This window comes from Neopsephotus bourkii, unplaced genomic scaffold (assembly GCF_033783945.1).
Source record: "Neopsephotus bourkii isolate Nb327-2 ecotype Australia unplaced genomic scaffold, CSIRO-AGI_Nbou_v1 NB_994, whole genome shotgun sequence".
Classification (NCBI taxonomy): domain Eukaryota; kingdom Metazoa; phylum Chordata; class Aves; order Psittaciformes; family Psittacidae; genus Neopsephotus; species Neopsephotus bourkii.
Window position 1 is genome coordinate 2831839 of NW_026901486.1, and position 18969 is coordinate 2850807.

Sequence of the window (18969 nt, forward strand, 5' to 3'; positions counted from 1 at the left end):
CCCATACTCTCCCTCCCCCGGGGGTGCAATGGTTTAGCCCGCTCCCCCTCCCGGCCCCGCCCCTCCACGGGGCGTGTTGGCGGGAGACTCAAGCGCGGTGGCGCGCGGTTTTGGCGCGCTGTCGGGGGGCGGGAAGGCGGCGGTGCTTTAATTAGCGGGGTTTGTTACCGCACACGCGTGGCGCTTGCGCAGAGAGATCCTGCCCGTGTGAGAGATGCGGTGTGCGCCGGGTTTTACATCGGTCATTTGGGAACAGCCTAACTCCTGCGGTAGAGCACGCACCTGGACCAGCGGGACACCTGAGGCATGTACGGCTGAGCAGCGTTTTATCCTTCCGGACTCAGAATCACAGAATCATTTAGGTTGAAAAAGATCTTTAAAACCATAAATCCAACCGTTAACCCAACACTGCATGTCCACCACTAAACTGTGTCCCCTAGTGTCACATCTACCTGTCTTTTAAGTACCTCCAGGGGCAGTGATGCTTCCCTGGGCAGCCTGGTCCGGTGCTTGACAACCTTTTCAATAGATATATTTTTCCTAGTATCCAGTCTTAATCTTCCCTGGCACAACTTGGTCATTTCCTCTTGTCTTATCACTTGTTACATGGGAGAAAAGACTGACACAGACCTCAGAGAAGCCTCTCTTGACTTCTAACTTCATCACTACCCCCCCTAAAAAGTCAATACTGGATGGTAATCTGAGGGCTGTACCAGGGATAAGAAACTTTCTCCTCACATCTTTAACCTGGGCCCCAAGGGAGGCAGCAGACTTCCTAGGAAGTGGGTTCTGTCTGCTGCATATTGGGCCTTCTGTTCTCTGCAGATGGGATTCTCCTATGACCACGACCCCATCTTCTTTTACGCTGTGGAAGCAGTTTTGACACAAACGTGAAGTGAAGCTAATTGTCATTATTTTGTTATATATTATATATATATTTATTGTATATATATTTATTGTATATATTATATATTTTTTGTTATATATATTACTGTTACTCAAATAGAGCCTCTGAGAGGCTCTATTTGCATAACACTTGCAAGATTGGCAATGAAATGTATTGAATGAATGGCAGAAGTAGCAAACAAAAGTGGTGTTGGGTATTTTCTGAGCAGCAGGTATTTTCTGACAAAAGCAACTACGAAAGCCCACTAGTGAGAAGTGCCATTTACAGGTGGCACTTGTTTTCATTTGATTTTATGAAGATACTTCCTGCGTCGCAAGGTTGAAGTAGATGCTGAAAAGGAGAATTTGCATCTCTGCTGGTGAAATGGAGCATGGTTTCACAACTGCCATGTAATCAGTTATAGAAATGAAAGATGCCTGCTACTTTGGCTTGTGTTTCTGGTCATAATTTACACAGATTCAGAGCTCCTGTTGTCCACAAGCTGCACAGAAAGAAGAGAAGCACCAAGCAGGGTGGGTGGCAGTACAAACCTTTGTGCACTAGGAAGAATGAATTGCCTGTACAGCATAACTGTAGCTGAAACTAGTGTTGCTGCACACTCCAGTATGCAATGCATTTTAGTATTTCTGCCTCTCTTCATCACATGCTCCCATTAACTCCAGGTCTCTAGACTCAGATCTTGAGCAGTTCCAGGAACTTCTTCCCATTTCCTGATTAATCTTGAGCATTGAACAGAACAGCCTATAGGAACATTTCACCTGAAATGTGGCAAATAACTAGTCCTTCTTAACCCCTTTTCAGTTTGCAGATATAGAAGGGGGCTTTATTCAAGACAGTACAAAACCATACAGCACAGTATCTACAGCTGTGTTTAACTCTGGGCATGAGAGCAAGGGTAAGGCGGCAGATGAGGGTGCCAGATCAGCTCAGTAAAACCTGAGTTTTCTCCTACCAGAGATCACTGCAGTGTTACACATCTGGTCTTGAAGGTCAAGAGGAAGCACCTGCTGCTCAGTGAGGCTCAGGATCACTCAGATGTGTCGGAGATCCTCTTCATGGTGAATTCACAAAGCTCATTGCACATTGTCGTGTTAAAAGTGAGAGAAATACACACTTTGTTCTGAAAAGGCACAAGATAAAGAAGCCATTATCAGACTGCTCCCTGCCAGCCTGCCTTGGGAAATGTTCCAACAATGGTTTGCAATGGCTTCAGCATTTGAGCACTAGTGGGGTCTCACCAGCTGGTTTACTGTCTATTGTTTTTCATTACTTTTTCCTCAACTTTTTAATAGTTTTACACTTTTTCCCCCCACTGAAATGTTTCACTTCTACAAATTGCATCTGCATTCACGTTATGTATGTGCATCTCAAAGACTCCTAGTAAATATGTGTTTGGAAATGGTGTTTTCCTGCAGTTTTTGCCCCCGAGAGCTCTCTAGTAGGGTATCTCCAAAACCGCTGTCTCTGGGTGGTAACAGTCGCTGGCTCTATGCACAGTGAAACACTGAGATCTGAAAATGGTAGTGTAAGAAATTATCTTGGGCATTTGATTCCCTTTGCCTGTAACTGTACAAACTCTCACACCTTCTGTGTGGCATCTGCATAAACACCCATGCTCCAGCAGGGATGTTTGCTATGCTAGCACCAATCCTTTCCCACACACTGCTATGGAAAACAGAACTGTGTTGCTGCACCAAGGACATGCTGGAAGCACAATGTAGGCTCAAAACACGTAGGAACTCCCTTTCCTCCAGCCTTGCTTGCAGATAAACTGACTTAACAGCATGTTTAACCCAAACACATCCAAGCAAGCCAGAGAAAGGACAACTCCAGCATGCGCATCACACAGTACTCTTAGCATATTGCTACTTACAGGTAAAATTCAGTTAATCCAGAACTATCCACTGTAAACACATCCTAGGGATTCCAGCTGCCTTCCACCTTGCCATCCTTGTCAGCGAAGAGAACCCTTCAAAAACACTTCACAGTGGGAATTTTAAGGGGAGGAGGGAGATACCCTCATCACTGTGACCCCCAAAGAGCAGCTTTAAAACCAGAACAAAGTACACATAGCAAATGTCATTCCAGAATTGCTAGGGAACGACTGTTCTTACAAGCACAGATAGCATGTCACCTGTGAGGAGATTCTCCCAGCACAAGCATGCCAACAGAAGATACATGGAAGAAATTTCAAGCTGGCTGATGAAGTTCAGAGCGCATTTCAGCTTAATTACGAACTGAGCACAGGTTTATGCAAAGTAGATTTAATTAAAACGAGTATCGTGGTTTAAGCCCAGGCTGTAAATCAGAACCATGCAGTTTACTCCCCCCTTGCTTCCCCCCCACCTGCTCCTGGAGGGACAGAGAATCAAAAGAATGTAACTCCCACAGGTTGAGATAAGAACAGTCCAGTAACTAAGGTATAACATAAACCACTGCTGCCACCAATTATAATAATGGTAAGGGAAATAACAAAGGAAGAGAATACAACCGCTCACCACCCATCGAAACCCAGCCCGACTGCGCAGAGAACGCGCCCTTTCGGGTAACTGCCCCCAGTTTATATAGCGGGCATGACATGCTGTGGTATGGAATACCTCTTTGGTCAGTTTGGGTCAGGTGTCCTGTCTCTGCTTCCTCCCGGCTTCCCCTCCCTGGCAGAGCATGAGACTCAGAAAGTCCTTGGTCAGAGTAAACATGACTTAGCAACAACTAAAAACATTGGGGTTATCAGCTCTGTTCCCAGGCTGAAAGTCAAAAACACAGCACTGCACCAGCTACCAAGGAGAAAAATGACTGCTACAGCTGAACCCAGGACAATAGGTAACATTGATGTAAGGCTATCAAAACCAAGCTGGGGGCAGAGTGACAGACTTCAGCTTTGCTTACCTGTTGTAAGCTCATCTCAAATTGCCTTGGATAGATAAGCAAGTGGAGGGACTGCATTCCAGTTTTAACTGCTCTGTTGAGACTGATGTGGTTACTGCTACAAATTAGATGTGATGATGGCTCTACATCTACAGCATGAAATGATTTCAGCAGACCTCAAACCTCATCTGCCCAGTTTCACTCCTCTGCTTTTGCTACCATAGCTTGTCCAAGTGTACAGAACCTAGATTAAAGAGTAAAGCTGCCACCATTTAACTGCAAGTTTAACTGCCAAAGGCAGACTGGTTATCCTGTTTCTAGTTTAAGTATCTTCAACCAAAAAACACAAGATCTCTTAAGGACTGCTGAATAAATCCTATGGATTTGTCCATAAATCCACTTCAGGCTCCACCCACAATAGGCAAAACCTTAAGGGCTCTCATATTTAAACTGAGCTTAACTATTTCACGACAGCCTACTACTGTCACCCAACTGCTCCATACTCTTGAGGAAGACATCTTCCTCATGGCAGAATGAACACTATGGCTTCAGCTGCTCCCTTCCACTAGGTTACAATGCACCAAATATAACTTCATGACAAGATACCAAAATACAAACTGAGGGGTTGGGTACAAACCAAGGTGTGAACTCCCTTTAAAAGTCTGACTTAATCTCTGAAGCATCCTCCTTCCCCGTTTTGGCAAGGGCTAAAAACCAACCCCAAATAAACAAAACACCCTCACACAAAGAGGACTCCTGAACCCACATATTCCTTTTATAATGGAACTCAATGTAACAGCAAAAGCAGAGTAACAGGAATTTTTAAAGTCTTTAATTCTTCTGCATAAAGACAAAAATGCCAAACCGTACCATTCCCTTATTTACAGTCATCATAAATCACATGAGAGCATGCACACTGGAGCAAGAAGGTGCTAAATATTACTTCTTTAAAAAGTGCTGTACAGGTGTGTTCCTTGTATACACACACCCCATGCTCTGTGGTGTGCAGCTGAGCCCCCCTTGTGCTGGGACACTACTGAACCCCATGCCCAAGCAGCCTGGAAATAATGTTTTGGAATGAACTGGGAGTAGTTTTGGGGAAGCAGCTTAGTTCCACATCAAGTAGCACAATGGGCTTTAGGGCCTTGGGTACACTGCCAGCCCCAGAGCAAGGCTGCTGTGTGACATCCCTGGCACTGCCATAGCTCTGCAGTGGCCCTGTGAAAAGCCAACCAAACTCCTGCAAAGAGCCAATTCCCAGGTCTAACACATTTGTGTCCCAGTACATGCTACATAAAATGCCACGCCACAAGGACTGTAAAACATTCTTGTAACTGGCATATGAAGCCGGTCTGAATGCCATTATAGGCACAGCCCTCAATGAGCACAGTGCTAGGAGAATAAAACAAAGTAGAACCTCTGTCAACACCATCACAATCCTTAGTCTGGATAAGAGCAGCTCTAAACCTGCAAGTACTGCTGCTCACCTCCAGTTCCTCTAGGAACAACAGGCACTGAACTCATTCTCTTATACACTTAGCAGTAGATCGGCTCTTAGCATTAGGCTGCAACACACACAAAAACAATCCCAGGTATTTAGACTGTGTTGCTGTTCAGTCACTCATACCCCTTGAAGAGAAGGATCCGATTTTGATAAATCATCTGCCTTTCCTTTCTCTTCTCTCACTAGCATAGGCAAATTCTAACTTAACATATCTTATGTCAGAGAACGGTAAATAAGCCAAACAGAGGATCACCCAATCCAAAAGCTAAGAACAGATTGTCTTTAACAGCTGGAAAAAGGTTGAAATTATCTACATTCTTTTGAAACAGTTCTTCAGCTTGGATGTACAATTCTGGTCCAGTAGAGGAAACAGGGTTTGAACTCCTTGGTTTAAGGGGTGACATTCTTCAGTTTAACTTGACATTGGACCAGTTCACCAGCGTAACACCAGCGCACTATAAGTAGCATGATCTCCAAAGAGCAACAGCAGGATCCATCAATCGAAGCAGCCTTTACAATATGATGCACGTCATCTGCCAACGCAGGTACAGCAGAAACATTCTCACAAAAGCTTTAAGGAACATCCACCATCATTGTAGCACAGGCTTAATGAAATCAGAAGTTTTACACTTGAGGCAGAGGTTGCAGAAGAAGTATAATCTATCCTTAAGGATCTTGAAAAACCTAAACAAAAAGATAGATAACAGTGGTTTATAAGTACTATATATCAGAATCATAAATTGCCTAGTCATTAACAACACTTTTAAGTTATAGAGTTATAGTCTGGAACAGAGCACTGCATATGGTGAGCTTAAAGCATTGTATGAAAGAAAAAGCCATACTGCCCATATTAAAGAAAGTGTTACAGATAGAACGGACATTTTGAGAACATAAGTCATTGGAAACACAGAGTACTACATACCCTACAGTCCTAAAGTATCTATCAAAGCAAAGATGAAGCAAGCGAGCCTATCCTTCCCAACCCCTCACATCATTTTCACATCATTATTAATTCATAATACACATTTTTCTCTCAATTCTAATTAACATATTCTTGCTATATCTTAAGTGTCCTACTGACTAAGGTTTTTTCTTTTAAAAAGCAGCCAGATATATTAAAACTTATGGACATTTAATTGGGCTTTAAACCAGCCACACTGATTTTTCCTGCTTTAGATAGAAATTCTATTCTAGCAAAAAGGCAGGTAGCGTGGAGTTCTACCACATACCCACTATCTGGTTTTCAAGCAATATTCACCTTCCACGCATGAACATGAAGTTTCTGCCATCTGAGAGTTAGAGCTCATCGCATCCAAAAACCACGGTTAAAGGCAGCATCTCTCTAAATATTGATCTTTGCATCCCAGGAAACCAATGTGCTGCTCTACAGAGAGGCTACGTAAGTCACTTAACATTACTTTACATTTTACATGTCACAAAGACCTATTTTAAATTCAAATAAGTGATTATGAACCCACCAAATACATACACTCCTTAACAGAGCCTTATTTACAATGAAAACAACTGCAAAGCACCTACACATCAACTAGCCAGAAGATCAGAAAGGCTCTCCTAACTGTAATGTGTAGAGAAATGCTTCCTTTACCTGCACATTTTGCCTTATGTTGATTGCACATATGCTGACTGTAAATCTCTTCTTCTTTCAGTGCAGACCATATGCGACTGCACCAGTTTTCCAAGACTTGATCAGCTCACCTCAGACTACATCCCTATCCTTCAAATCATTTTCCATCACAGGAGAAAGTCCTTCTTCGATACTTCTATATACAAAGAGAGACTAGATAGTTCAAATACTGAATTAGCACTTTAGGAAAATGAATTCCCAAGAAGTCTTATTCATGCTCAAAGAGTTTAAATTTAAAATATCAATAAAGTCAATAGAAAAATGCCATCTGCACGATTTAAAGGCTCTGCTTTTCCCTCTAATTGCTAGAAATCAAAAATCTATAGTGTAAAACTAATTGCATGCTATATTCTTAATGAGTTTTGTAATGTAAAAATATTCCAAGATCTCTGTTAAACAGACATTTATATCCAAGTCCATAATGCTTCAGAGCCTGTCTTTGATCTACATTTAATGCAATCAAATTACACAAAATGCTACCTGCCAATAAAAGCTGCTTGACTCAAGATTAACACCCATCCTAGGAATCCATACAGGAATCTAAGGTCCAAGAGAAAATTTTCATTTAAATCTACAGCTGCAAATGCACAGTAGTGACTTCATGATAAAAATATTAAAAGGCAGAAAATCTGTTACTGAAATATCTCAACCTGGTGCGTTGCATTTGGGTGATAAAACACATTTTTTTTTCTGGCTGAACAGGTAAATATTTCAGTTTACCAAATCTGAAGTATTAGATCTTTCAATTAAGGTGATGCATTAAATACAAGAGAATGGGATAAAATACTAATACATGAATAAACAGAGAAACTGATCTGCTTGAACTGAACAGCTGGATTCCATAGAATGATATTGCATATGAGCTACTGAACCAGAAGGTAAAATAAGTAGTCAGCTTGAACTCACCTTGGTATTTAAATGTTCTTCCTCATTATTCTCTCTCCAGCACGTCCCCATCCCCTTTCAGGGTATTCTGACTGATGTCCTTCCAACAAGCCGCTACAAAGTTTAAGCCTACAGATATAAAAACCCCCCGAGACTGAGTGACTTTCTTATGGCAACCTTTTTATACTAAATACAGCTGCAACCTCTATTTACACTAATACAGACTGCAGTGTGAGAATGTGACAGAATTTTAGCATGCAACATATAAACATTAGCCAACAGATCCGTAAGCAACATAGGGGAAAAATACATACCTTTATACTAAAATCTTGGATTGAAATACAGCAATAATGCAACTATGCTTCTAACCTTCATATGCAAAAAAAGCCCCCCATTGATGAGCTGCATTTTATACCTCTCAAGCCTGCAGTCTGTATCTCTCCAAGTTTTGCTGTCAGGCAGAAAAAAGTTGGGATTTTTCTGTTTCTGATTGCTCCATCCTGAAGAACAGCTGGCTGGAATTGGGTCACTGCATGAAGACAAATAACTGTCATTGTGGTCAGCTACAAAACAACTTAATCTCTAGGGAGACAGAGAGGAAGCTTTTAGCTCCTAGGCTGAGGAAGTGAGAGGCCACTAAAAACAATAGGGACCAATTCTGTGAAATGCCATTGCTTTCCATGCAACAGAGAGGGTGAAAGGGGCTCTTCATCTTCCAGCATTACTTAACGGCAGAATTGGCAGGAAGCAATAGATGGAGTTGGACTGGAAAAAGCCAAGTAAACTCAACAAAAATAACCAGAGATACCACATGTTAGAGGAAATGTAAGGGGAAAAAGTAGTATTAAACAGTGAAAGAAAAAGATAAAAAAAGCAAAGGACAGGACATTCACAGCATAAGCAATAAAAGGAAAGTCACAATCATAACAGTATTTACCTTATTTCAATACCATGTTGTACTGTCATTACTTCATCGTGTTCACCAAAAGCTTCCCACTCTGAGCACTTTGAAAGAGCCTCCTGATCTCCTGATTCAGTAAGACTAAAAAGAAAGTGAAAAGGTCTGAAACCATAGACCTCTGTAACAGTTCCTCTTAATTCTTCTGAAGCGGGGTAAGCAGAGAAAGAAAAATACACCTCTATAAACATTTTTACTCAGACTAGTGTGAAAACCTTTCAATCACCGTTCCCTTGGAAAAGCAGAGCTGACAAAACTGTATAGAGTTAAGCCATGCTTTCCTCCAAACAACCTATCATTTCTCAATTATAGAAAGATTTCCTATGCAGCAGCTAGGAAAGAGAAGCCTAAACCACTCGACCCTTCTGTTACCAATTTTTGAACATTAACGTCACTTTGATCCAGTCCCAGGCTGGGTGACCAACTTCTTGTTGTTCTAACAAGTATTTTCTTCCATAATATCTTTCATAAGGCAAAGAAAAGCTTAAACATACACAAAGCTTCTTTCACATCCCTTCACAGATACATATTCTCTGTAACAACTGTAGCAAACATAACATGGCAATAGGTAGTGAGTCTCAGTATTTGCTGACCAACTTCTGAGGGCACACTGGGCTCCATTCCCTTATTGTAATGTTCATCGACTTGTACACACTCTGTCTGCCAAAAAGCAGAATGCAGTGCATGCAAAGCAGAATGCAGTGCATGGATGAGGTATGAGAAATAACTTGCAGATCCCTAACAATGTCAAGAATTACAGCCTCTGAAGCAGAAACTAGATTTTGTGAGAAATCAAAACCAATACATTAGTATTGCCTAAACCTACACACCCAGAATTACCTATGTTGTGTCTTCTGACACTCCAGTATCTTCACTTTTGCAAGGGACCACTGTAAGTATTTGCCATCATATAACACAATTCTGGTATGATATCCCTTCCTCATTAAATTACATGCACATTTAGATACAGTTAAAGCTATTAATAATTTGAGGGATAAATACGAATCATATTCCAAAATTCAGTTCATGGTATCATTCTCCATATGGAGAATCATTTCATACCTTCCCAGTGTGTGGTACATCTGCACATAATGGTTTTTGCTCTTTGAAATCACGGAGGAGTCAGAATTGTTTCTTTTTCTGCGTTTCCATACAGGAGAAGAACCTGGAGAACAGGGACTATGAGAAAAGACAGATTTTACACACAAAACAATCTGTGTGTCTATCAGTGTTCTGCTTATCAGGGCTTATCAGTATTCTGCAAAATAATGGCACGTGCTACACAGGAAGACTTTTTTTGAGGTATGATTCTTCAGTCATAGCAGAGAAATAAAGAAAATGGCTCAAATTCTGGTAACCACATCACTGTATTTTGGAAACCAAACTCAGTCACAACCACAGAAGAAACTTTGAATCAGAGACCATTTCAACTCCACAAACATGCCCCCGGATCAAGATATCTCAGTGAACAGGGAAGCGTGTGAGGTGCTTCACTGTCAGTCTCCTCACTGTTCTGTGGATAGGTGTAATACTGTTAACTGAGTATGGTGACTCTTGCTTCTGAGAAAGGTTTCCTACTTTCAGCACTTGCCAATAGTGCTTAGAGAAACCTCAGCACTCCGTTGTATGAACAGAGGAGCTGAAAAACAACTGCTGTTTTCTGCTGTTTATCATGCAATTCTGCAATGCCCCTAATTCTTCCTCATTCAATGCTCTGTACCAGCGATGGCTTACATTCCACAGCAAAAGTGCCAAACCCTGAAGTTGACCATTAACTGTCCTCTCATTAAACACTTCCTACAAATAACTGACAGCATCAACACGTATTCAACCATTCAGTAAGTTAACCATAGAAGTTCTCTCTCATACCTCCCTGGTGTGTAGTCAGTCTGTCTGCACTCATCTTCACACTCATTTTTCTTCTGCTTTTCATCAAAAACAAAGGAGCCAGAAATATCCTGATCCTTGCAGAACCATTCCTGGGAATTACCTGAGGGTTCTGTACTACTAAAATCAAAGAAAAAAAAGAAAGGATTTTAAATACCAGCCATCTGACATGCAGTTTAAGCTGCAATAATAATTAACAGTTCAACTCATATGACATCCAAACGGTGCAAACAACTTCAATTTCTACCACAGGTCAACTACCCCACAGCTAAAACTATTTACACAACAAGGTTACAGAGCTAATAGAATTCCATTCACTCTTTTTCTCCCCATGTAATAGTCTAAATCTTGCAAAGTATTAGGTGGCATCAATTTGGGGAGCTAGCCTTGTTACAGAAATTCATAGTTCCAAAAGGTAAGAAATCCCCCAATTTCCATCTTGAACACAGTTGCCACTCTCCTGTAGAGAGAACACGGAAAGCTTTCCTTAATATTCTTACACTTTCCAAACTCTGTAACATACTGTTATTGCAGGAGAAAGGGGGTTCGCAGACATCAGTAGAAGGGAAGATAGACAGGTTATCAAGTTCAGGTAACAGTAATCACTGATTTCCTGCTTCTGCCTATCCTTTTCTAGTAAAATATTTTCTCGCTTTGTGCTCATCACTGTAAACCCACAGGGGAAGGGAGTGTGCTACTGCAGACAGACCAAATGCATTCCTCCCCAAAGCACCTTACGGGAGATGAATCTAGACTAAATAATGGGAATATCTCAAAAGACTAACAGGAAAACAAGGCTTTCAAGGAGACTCCCATTTCCGAGCCTGATAGCTTCTCTTGCTCCCAGTCAGCAATACTCTAAATGAAATACAGGGCCCTCCTGTGAAGTAAGAGACATGCTAATTTAATTCAGCCATGACTTTAAACAGAAAGAGGGTAGATTTAGATTGGATATTAGGAAAATACTCTTCACTATGAGAGTGCTGAGGTGCTGGCACAGGGTCCCCAGAGAAGCTGTGGCTGCCCCATCCCTGGCAGTGTTCAAGGCCAGGCTGGAGGAGGCTTGGAGCAAAGTGGTATAATGGAAGCTGTCCCTGCCTATGGTAGAGGACTGGAACTGGATGAGCTTTAATGTCCCTTCTGACCCAAACCATTCTGTGATTCTGTGATACACACACAGGCTGGAGATCCCAGGTTTCTTCAGTAGGAGGATCCCAGGCATGCAGTGCTATCTTCCACAGCCTGATTTGCTGGTCCCAGGACCTACGGCTGTACTTCTTAAATTTGTTGGGAGTTCTAGGATGAACTCCTGGTATCCGCTGATTCCTGTAAATATACAATATTTATTATTTCAGAACATGATTTTTATTCTTAAAAAAAACCCCAACAAAACCCAAACCAATCCTCAGTCCATCAGATCACACAGGCATCAGTGGTCTTGTAAATAAAATGCTCCTATTTTAAACTGAAATGTGTATACTGTAGAACACTGTCAAAAACACAGGCAACAGCTAACAATAACAGAGTCACACCAGAAGGTCATCCAGTCCAGCACTCTGATATCTGCCAAAAGCAGACCTCTACTTCCCATGGACAAATACGAAACAAGAAGCATAACTCATACTCCTTCCATAGTGTCCTAGCCTCCAGCTACTTCTACCTCAGTGTTCCTGAGTCAAACTTAGTTTCCCTGTATTTAGTATTGTACTGAGTCTGGCTGGGATGGAGCTAATTTCCTTCACAGCAGTCCCTGTATTGATTTATGGCTAAAACAGTGCTAATAACACTCTTAATTTTTGGCCACTGCTGAACAGTGCTTGCACAGCTTCAGGGCCTTCTCTTTCTCCCATTCTGCTCTGCCCCCTTCTGCAGCTACTAAGCTGAGGATGAACAAAAATTTGAGAGGGGAAACTACTAGGACAGTTGACTTGAATTACCCAAAGGGACATTCCACACCAGATAATGTCATGCTCAGCAGTAAAAACTGGGGTGGAGGAAGATGTGTCTTTCAAGGTGGCCATTGCTCAGACTGTCAGGGCACCAGTCTGCTTGTGGGAGCTAGTGAGTAATTGCATTTGCATTGCTTGGCTTTTCCTTCCCCATTTCTTCACCTATTAAACTGCCCTTATTTCAATCCATCACTTTTCTCGCTCTTGCTCTTCCTATTCTTTTCCTGTCCCACTGGGGAGAAGGAGGGAGCAAGTAGCTGTTTGGGTACTTGGCTCATGGCAGGGATCAACCCACAACTATCTTCAGTGAACTTTTATTTCACCATTGTCCATGCATTATCACAATGGGGACTGCTGTAATTCTAAACAGCACTTGCCTCTTGGGAGTATAGAAAACAAAGCACTCCATTCTCTGGATAACATGCAAATGATACCCCTTCCCACCGAAAGGACAGACACTGTAACAATGCTGCTGTCTGGGATCATGCCACGGCAGGAAGTGCTGTTTCTCAGAGGCTATCTCAAATCTGGACCCTGAACATCAAACATCACCAGAAAGCTCACTTAAACTGTCTCTTCAGAACAAACCAATCCTGTTTATAGTGCTACCATACTGGAGTCAGCTTTATGCCTGGGAGGAAGCTTACTACAGTAAGGTTTTCAATCACACCAAGTACTTTGGTCTCAAGTGGTCCCTTACCAGCTTCACAGATCAATGTTCTTAGCCATAACACTTTTTGCAAGACAGAGATCCCTGTTAAGGAGCAGTATTATAAACTACCCTGTTAAAACAGCACCCCGACAACTTGTTTTTCTGAAGTTTATCCCATGTTTTTTTTTTTTAACACTGTTCTCACCCTTTCCTATTCTCCACCTGTGATTCAACTGATGATAGCAAAGCTGTGCAAGTGCCAGGCATCACCCTAAGACTGGCTGCAGTCCTACCATTGATGACAAAATGACAAGCAAAACTAAAATTCACAAAGCAAGCCAAGGCTCTTTGAAGAAAGTGTTATTAAATATATAACCATGATACCATGTAGTATCTGATCATTTACTGCATTTGTTGTTGATTTTTAGTCATTAAATCTAGTCTTTCAAGTTTTGCTCAACAACACCCTTGCAGTGTCCATTGTACTTAGCTGCCAGTTTTCATAACAGATTCTTACAGGTAGAATCCATAGAGAACTAGCAACTATATGTAGCTAGCCACATGTAAAAAACACCTCTAAAAATAACCCTCAAAACAACAACAAAACCCACACAGACCAATCAAATGAGACCCATCAACCCCCTGCCCCCCCCCAAATGCACATCCACACAGTAGTACAGACTAGCTTCTGAATCTTGACAGCTCTGTAGTAAGCAGAGGGGGCTGGCTAAAAAATCTTGCTTAAAGTGCCACAATTCACAGACTCTGAAGCCCAAAGTATAATGACAGAGAAAGGGAAAAAAAACAGGTTTTGATCTGCCAGTTACTGATAAATCACTGAAGACTGGTTTTCCTTACCAATACTTAAACGCAAGGCTTTGCTCAAGCCTCATTCAAAGCTGACATTTCTTGGTAGCAATTAACTTCGCATTGGCCTACCAAAACAATCACAAGAAACTGGGATGATAAATGCAGAACTTATTTAAAGCATATTTGCTATTAGCAACAGCAATAAACAAAGGAAACATTCAGCTTTGAATTTTCCCTATCTAAATTTGCTCTTACGCAGAAAATACACGGCTTCTCTTTCATAGAAGTCGATTATGTTTTCATCACTTACTGTTCATACAATTCTAAGTGCACTGAATATGTGTGCTGATCTATACAGATGGCAGGAAGAAGTAAAGAGTTTATTTAGAAATGCGAAATGTAGTGCAACTTACTTTGGAACTTCTTTAATGTATCTGTCGTAAGCAAGAGTATTCTTTCCAAAATTGATCTGTTTTTGTCTTCTCCTCAGAACCACTTCATCTGTTTCCCTTTCAGCTGGATTAGCAGAATCACTTGAAACAGAATTTAAAAGCAAAAAATTAGAATTAAGTTGAAAAGAACCTTAATAGCCTTGCAGCAAGTTATAAAAACACATACTCTAGAACTGCGTTTATTCTTACTCTGACAGACAGTAAGCAAAACTCTTACTTTATTAGTGAAGTGAAAACTGTGCTAAGCAAATTAATCACTCCATGATTAGGTTTTGCAAGTTGATGAAACTGCTCAGGTTTGTAACAGGTAAACATACATCTGAGGGTAGTGGTGCTAGAGCTGCCTTACTAGAAGCTTACTGCTAATTCTACAACAAGCAAATCAAAAGATACATGATTTTTGCATGTATGTGTAACAACCTCCTAATACAAATATGAAAAAGCTTAAACTCAATAAAACTAAGATGGATAATATAAAGGAGGCAAGCTTGAAAGATCTAACAGCTACTTCTCTCTCCTAGCTTCAGTGGCTGGTTTTCATTTGTCCTTTCACTATTACACTATTTTCTGTTATGGAAAGTTGTAATGAATAGGCAACCTAAGCTGAAAAAGAAGAGAATCTAAATGATCAAATAAGTAGCTTTTGAGATAAGACTTCTCAGTACTACTGTCTCCTTAGGGTTCCTGCAGGCTTGAAATCAAACCACCTGGCTGTTTTTCAAGTCCTCATTAATGCATGCAAAGTAGTCAGAGATCACCAGATGGCTATTGCTAAAACCAACACAGCAAGAGTTAATAATTGTCCAATACCCACTTTGTCACTTTTTTATTTGATGTTTTCACAGCTTTGCCTTCTTCAATTCCGTCTTCCCAGTCAGGACAAGAGAAAGTCCTTGAATGTTCTGGTGTTGTAGAGCTGGAAAATAATGGAGAACTGAATATGAACATTTGTTGCTTGCAACATACTTAATGAGCAGAAACTTCAGTTGTGGACAAAACCAGTTCCACAGCTGTAAAACCCTGGGCATGCCCCTACTCTATTTCAGTTCAAAGTAAAAAAAATTAAAACCTTTCAGTGTTGTGATGCAAGATTATCAGTTTTACTTTGCAGGTAAAGAAAATGATCATGAATCTCCTGTCAGAACACAGACCTGACTATCTCCTAATATACTCAAGCTCAGTTAATGCAAACCCTTCTCCCTACTGCTTGAGGACCTCCCCAAAGAGCACAAGTCATGAAACTACTTGAGGTCAAGTAAGTCTAGTTACTGCTCTCTCCCATTAGCAAAAGACTTTGTAAAGGACAAGGTTGATGATTTGATGCTCAAGAAACACAGAAATGCCCATCACATGAGCAGAACTCAGATTTTGCCAGACACCATCATATCCCAACACAATCATTTGAAGAACGTAAACTGTTGCGTAAAGCCAAAGATGGAGCCAGGAAGCTCTTAACTAATCAGCTGGATCACTGACATTCTCCGAGTGGAGAACTGCCAGGTTCTTCATTAATTTAAAAACGTAGTAAGTGACAGCTGTACAATGCTATAATATTGTGAAGCACTGAAAACTTCTTTCAGTCTGTCCACTTCTTTCAGTGCCAGTGCCTCAATATTCTGTAAGTAATACAGAAGTAGATTTAGCTTACAATCTTACATTCCCTAAACAGTTTCACACCAACAAATGAAACTATCATCCAATGCTGTCAATGTCATTTTAACACAGAACAGATTCCATACTAAGAAGGAACATATCCACTTAGCAGAAAGAAACACAAAATGCTGCTGGCACATCCAGTTTGACTCACAATCATAACACAGTGTTAGTATTTTTTAATGACAACAATAACACTGAAAACACTCCTGAATACAAGGGCTTTTGTAAGCTCTTCAATAGATTCATTAGCTAAAGCAATATTAAACTTGCCATCAGAAATGACAATCACCTTCATTCAGGGTAACACACAGAGATGTATAAATCATATTAAAAAAGTTTTCTTGTGCCCTCACTAAAACATTTCACCTCTTCTAACTTACGTTCTACCACAGTTTTCTGCACATATCCAAGCACTCACAACTTCTCAACCTTGGACTATCCGAAAAAAAAAGTATCTACTAAAACTGTAGTACAGTTGAATATACCAAGTGCACTGTGAAGTAAAGAGACAAACACCATGGTATACCCACATTTACACATAAAGATGAGTAAGCAAAGTGTAGAAGTGCAACAGCAGAGTGGTTCAATGGACATTTTATACTAACACTGAAGACCAGCAATTAAGGCTTAAACCACAGCCTCGGAATATGCAATTTCTCTCATTCATATGGAATACTTCCTAATATTATGGCATATATTTCAATTAGCCAAACTGTATTACAGAATCATAGAATAGTTAGTGTTGGAAAGCACCTTAAGATCATCTAGTTCCAACCCCCCTGCCATGGGCAGAGACACCGACTCCTGCATAATGCAGATAATAATTTTCTAACTGTGCTACTGTGTTATTAGAAAGCCTTCAATTATATCCAAGGTTTTGCTGGATTCCTAGAGAGAAGAGCCCAGCAAAGAGAAGGTTTAAACAAATTTCACATTTATTCCTTACCTCTCCAACCACTGGTCTAAATGTCTACATTGATATTCATCCAACACCAAAGAATCTGAATCATTCCAGCTCCTACATTCCTGTTCTTGACGCCAGCAGTGTGGTTGCACAGAACTAGAAACCAAGAATTTTCATCAGAAATCCAAGTTACTGAACACTGTTTATGCAAAACAGATACGGACAATCTGGGTACCATGGTGTATTTTAAAAATGCTGATTTGGCATGCAAATACGTGATTTGTGCCACCTTATCTGAGCAATACTAACTTACCAGAGGTGTCAGACAATGCAGTTTTGTCTTTGCCTAATGCAAATGTCTTTGCCTAATGAAACTTTTAAATAAACCATTAGTATTGAGGTAATTTGCAAACGGAAAAGAGAAAAAACCAACAGAGGGCTGCCAACACTGTTTATGGAACTGCTGTCACATCAACACTCACAGAATGTTATCTGTCAGCAACACATTATTTGACAGTTATATACCATTCTATCCAGTACTTAACTTGCAGAAGTGGTGAAACAAAATCAGCACGCCTAAGAAGTAGGTCAAGCAGTTATGTGGAACACTTTTATACGCAAGTAAGCATGGGAGAAGGAGCTAGACTAGGGCTGCTTGCAACATGCTGGAAGGACAACCAGAGATTGCTTTAAAATTAATAAGAGATATCTTCATTTTTCTCCTCAGATCTGGAGCAACTGAGGAGGAGCTCTGACATTTTAAATGACAGGTTACTAAACACAGCACTGTCACAGCACCTACTAACATCAGACCTGGTTTCTGGGCTATGGACCATACCTGCAGGTCCACCTCTGCCTGCCTGAGAGTATAATCCTGTATTACAGACCACAAAGCAAACATACTGCTGTTCCTTCAGTGCAAGTGAACACACTGCTCTGTGTATACAAGATCTCTGCAGGTTTTAAGTCAACAAGTGAGAGAGAAGGAAGGTTTTGGTTATTTTAATCTTGCATTTACAACTTATGTTTTCTTTCCCTTCCTCCTTCACCCTGACTGGCTGCCGAAGTTTCCTGGTACGGACAGACAGTGAGCTCAAAGTTGCAAACACGCAGCACAAATAGCTCACTTCCAATCACGGACCTAGGCAATGGGGCACTTTCAACACATTTGGTTTCTGCAAAACTTAAGTCACTGGATAAAAACCCTTCTCTAACCACCCTCAACAGTAATCGCTCAATTCAGAGACTTGAAAGAAAAGGGGAATGGGGGGAAACACACAATACTTACTGTGCCTTAGGCACAACACTGAAAACCTAGAGAAAAATGCGAGCCGAAAATTATCCCTTTTAAGAAGTACTCCAACCCGCCCGCTTCAGGGTCACCCAAAAAAGCAGCCCCAGAGACCCCCAGCCGGACTCAGGGCATCTAATCGAGGTGCACACACCGATGCCTGGGCTGCGGCCTGCAGTACACTCCGAACCCAGCTCCCTACCCGCTGCCAGCAAAGACCAAAGGAGGCTCTACAAGGAGGCTCCTCCACTGAGGCCGCCTGCCCGCGGGGCCCAGGAGAAGATCTTTGGTAGAGGACGACAAGCGGGTACCGAAGAGGACGAGGCTGAAGCGTGGGGGGAAGGCGGAAGAAGCGCACCCTGCGGCCTACCCCCACAACAGCCTTCCCCACAGTGCTACAGACGCCCTAAGAGACCAACACCCACCAGACCCCGGCCGCCCCGTCTCTCCGCGGTGGCTCCTACCTGCGCAGCCCGCCTGGCTGCTCTCCGCCGCCTCCCTGGCGCGGCAGGCCCCGCTGCCCTCCGAACATGGCTGAGGCGAGCGGCGCCGCCGCCGCGGAACATGGCTGCGCCGGGGCGCGGAGAGAGGCAGCGCGCAT

At 41.7% G+C, this 18969-nt stretch overlaps 1 protein-coding gene and 1 long non-coding RNA gene across 2 annotated transcripts; both read right to left on the minus strand.

Moving 5' to 3' along the window:
• Positions 1-4585: 4585 nt before the first annotated feature.
• LOC133215672 (uncharacterized) lies at positions 4586-7466 on the minus strand. Its single transcript, XR_009726452.1, has 2 exons — positions 6886-7466; positions 4586-5963 (listed from the first exon to the last, which is right to left on the minus strand). It is a non-coding gene; the product is annotated as an uncharacterized LOC133215672 (long non-coding RNA).
• Positions 7467-8308: 842 nt separating this feature from the next.
• Positions 8309-18969, minus strand: LOC133215690 (uncharacterized). Its single transcript, XM_061359843.1, has 10 exons — positions 18833-18969; positions 18571-18693; positions 17120-17248; positions 15332-15433; positions 14479-14598; positions 11831-11980; positions 10637-10774; positions 9830-9946; positions 8747-8851; positions 8309-8391 (listed from the first exon to the last, which is right to left on the minus strand). Exons 1-10 carry the CDS (start codon positions 18967-18969, stop codon positions 8385-8387), a joined length of 1128 nt encoding a protein of 375 aa, XP_061215827.1. The 3' UTR covers positions 8309-8384.

Coding starts and splice junctions, on each gene's coding strand:
- LOC133215690 (XM_061359843.1), bottom strand. CDS start 18,969: ATGCGCGCTGCCTCTCTCCGCGCCCCGGCGCAGCCATGTTCCGCGGCG. Junction 15,434..17,119: donor TTAGACCAGTGGTTGGAGAG/GTAAGGAATAAA, acceptor ATTATTTTCCAG/CTCTACAACACCAGAACATT. Junction 11,981..14,478: donor TACATTAAAGAAGTTCCAAA/GTAAGTTGCACT, acceptor GTATATTTACAG/GAATCAGCGGATACCAGGAG.